This window comes from Serinus canaria, chromosome 3 (genome assembly GCF_022539315.1).
Source record: "Serinus canaria isolate serCan28SL12 chromosome 3, serCan2020, whole genome shotgun sequence".
Taxonomy (NCBI): domain Eukaryota; kingdom Metazoa; phylum Chordata; class Aves; order Passeriformes; family Fringillidae; genus Serinus; species Serinus canaria.
The window spans coordinates 22372289-22375179 of record NC_066316.1 but is presented as its reverse complement, the minus strand read 5'-3'; the positions used below and the strand labels follow the sequence as shown (position 1 = coordinate 22375179).

At 48.2% G+C, this 2891-nt stretch overlaps 1 protein-coding gene across 1 annotated transcript; it reads left to right on the top strand.

The window, feature by feature from the left end:
* Window positions 1–1245: 1245 nt before the first annotated feature.
* LOC127059476 (zinc finger protein 239-like) lies at window positions 1246–1977 on the top strand. Its single transcript, XM_050973084.1, has one exon. It carries the CDS (start codon window positions 1246–1248, stop codon window positions 1975–1977), a length of 732 nt encoding a protein of 243 aa, XP_050829041.1.
* Window positions 1978–2891: the final 914 nt, after the last annotated feature.

Sequence of the window (2891 nt, the reverse complement as noted above, 5' to 3'; positions counted from 1 at the left end):
CTTTTTTACATGCAAGTATTTTGTACCAGAAGAAGTTGCCTCTTATTTCCTGTGCTGAACAATCTCTAAAGCTGAAGATAGTGCTCATGGGCATTTATGAGGGTCTGATTTTCCTCATAGGACATGGTATTGGAAAGGCTACAGTGTTTCTTGTTGCTGGCAGTGGCAGCTGGTGTCCTTTTTGCATTTCAGTGAATACAGGTGCCATTTGTTATATTTAAAAATACTATGAATCCACTCCTCTTGCTGAAGATCCTTACCCATTTTATATATATATAAAATGCAAATAAGTCTTCAGCACAGAGAACAGATTAATTAATACACATGTGCTCATGTTCTGTAGATTCTTGCAAAGGAAACATCATTATGGCAAAGATGCTAACTGACTTTGAAAGCTTAGTTGTAAACCTATGTCCCTAAGGGATGCTTTGCATCTTACTGAGCCAGAAAGATTGCTGATGAATTCTCAGACAGCACTGTTTACACTTGAAATGACAGTTCAAGACAGAGGCAGAATTAAGGAGTTAATTTGGGATACATTTTCATTGGACTATCAGTTAAAATAAGCAGTGCATTTTTGCTTGTGCATACAAAATCCTTAAAATACATTTTTTATTTGCAATCCAATCACACTGGGTTATCTGACAGAAGACTCGATTCAAAGGTTTTTAAAATCCCAACAAAAATCAGGGCTAGTTTTAACAATCCATTGCCTGCATATACCCATAGATATAGTTTTGCCTGGAAAGACTGTGTCTTAGGTTACAAGATGTAGCTGTATTCTGTTCCCATCTGTTACAGGTGGGGCAGTTGTCTTGTGTTAATTGGGCAGTTTTCTTTATCTCTTCCACAACCCATCCTCCCTCTGGGGAAGATGCCTGCTGTTAATGGGCCATTGAGTGTCACTGATAAACCACATCATGCCAGTGTGAGAAGCTCCACCCAGAGGGAGGAGCCAAGCACTCCTAACTGGATATAATCTGCGACTTGGAACACCACAGTCAGCCTTTCCCACAGGATTTCCAGAGGAGCAGCTTTTTTTCCCCACAGGATTCCCAGAGGAAGACCAGATCTACACCACCACTGGACCTTCAGAGGAAACCTATGCCCTTCAAGAGGATCCCTGCTCCAACAGAACCACACCTGCCACTGCAGGAGGACTGCAGCCACCATTGAATAGGGCTGCTACCAACACTCTGACCCACAGTGTGCCAGGCTGGATTCTGACTCTGGAAGGAATTGAGGATGGAGACCAGGGGGGACAAATCCCTGCGGCAGAACCTTGTGGAAGAGGCCATTTTGAGAGGCTCCACGGTGCAAGAATCTAACAGAGAGGAAAAGCCCCAGAGATCCCGCACAAGGAATGGCTGCAGATCACGGGGATCTGAGGAGGAACAACCCATTCCAGGCTGGGGAGGTGGCCGGAGATGCGGTCAGAGCTTGGAGCTGGGGGTCCATGGGCAGCTTTACAATGAGAAGTCCCACAACTGCTCGAAATGTGGGAAGAGCTTCAGCAAGAGATCCGCCCTGATCTGCCACTGGAGAATCCACACTGGGGAACGGCCCTATGCGTGTGAGGAGTGTGGGAAGAGCTTCAGCCAGATGTCCCACCTAAGTGTCCACGTGAGGACCCACACCGGGGAGCGGCCCTACGAGTGCGCCGAGTGTCAGAAGGGATTCAGGAGGCTGTCCCACCTGATTGTGCACCTGAGGAGCCATACCAGGGAGAGGCCCTACGAGTGTGACAAATGCAGGAAGAGGTTTCAGAGTTTGACCAATCTCCTCCTGCACCAGCGCATTCACACAGAGGAGAGGCCCTTCTGCTGCCCCGACTGCGGGCAGGGCTTCAGGCAGAACTCCCACCTCATCACCCACCAGCGCATCCACACTGGGGAGAAGCCCTACGAGTGTCCCGAGTGTGGGAAGAGGTTCAGGCACAACTCAGCCTTGACCAGGCACCACAAAGGGAAGCACTGAGAGTGCCCTTGTTATTAAAAGGTTGCAGAGTTCACAGGTTGGGCCAGTTGCTGCCAGGGTGGGGTTCTAACTGTTTGTTGTTGATAGTTTCTTGTTGTAATCACCTGTTAATAGTTTTCTGCTAACTACCTGTTGTTGATGGTTGGGAATTCCCCTTTTTGTCTGCTGCTTCCTGGAGGATGGCACCCGGGATGGTGAGGAGGAGGGGACAACGGGGTTGGCATGCAAATGAGGAAATCCCTCACCAAACCTAGCAAAACCCCCTAAAAACAATGAGCCAACATGGAATTAAGAGATCAAAGAGATGTCTAGATGTGAGGAACAGAATCCAGTGTCTGCTGAGACCCTTTTTACCTTTCACCCTAACCTAAAAAGACTAGAAAGGCTAGAAAGAGGACCCTGAATGTCTAGAAAGACTAGAAAGAGGACCCTGAATGTCAAAGCGAAAAAGAGGGAATCTCCTGGTGCTCTCGTGAGGACGGAAGCCCCAGCTCTGCCTGCAGACCAGCGGACAAAGCTGCACTTTTCCTCCTTCTCTGTGGCACTCCTGGAAGCAGCAGTGGTGAGAGCGCGACCCATTGGTTCTTCCCACCCCAGCTGATTTTTAATGAAGGCATTAAAAAGGAGGAAGATCTCCTGCCCTATTTATTTCACCCTGAGTGTGGGAAGATCTTTGTGGCTCCAGTGGGAGCAGCACATTCACAGAAGTGACTTTCTAAGAGAAGCTGCTACTAGTTTCCCCCATGTCTGACAAAAAAAAACTAATCAGTAATTAGCTTTGAGAATTGACAATCTGTTAAACCACTGAGAAAGCTGGACATGCCTCCATGAAGAGCTGCCAAGGGGCTGTCCTGGCAGCGCAGGGGACTCCAGGCCCCCTGAGATTCTAACACAGCCCCCAGCATGGCCTGAAA

Coding starts and splice junctions, on each gene's coding strand:
- LOC127059476 (XM_050973084.1), top strand. CDS start 1,246: ATGGAGACCAGGGGGGACAAATCCCTGCGGCAGAACCTTGTGGAAGAG.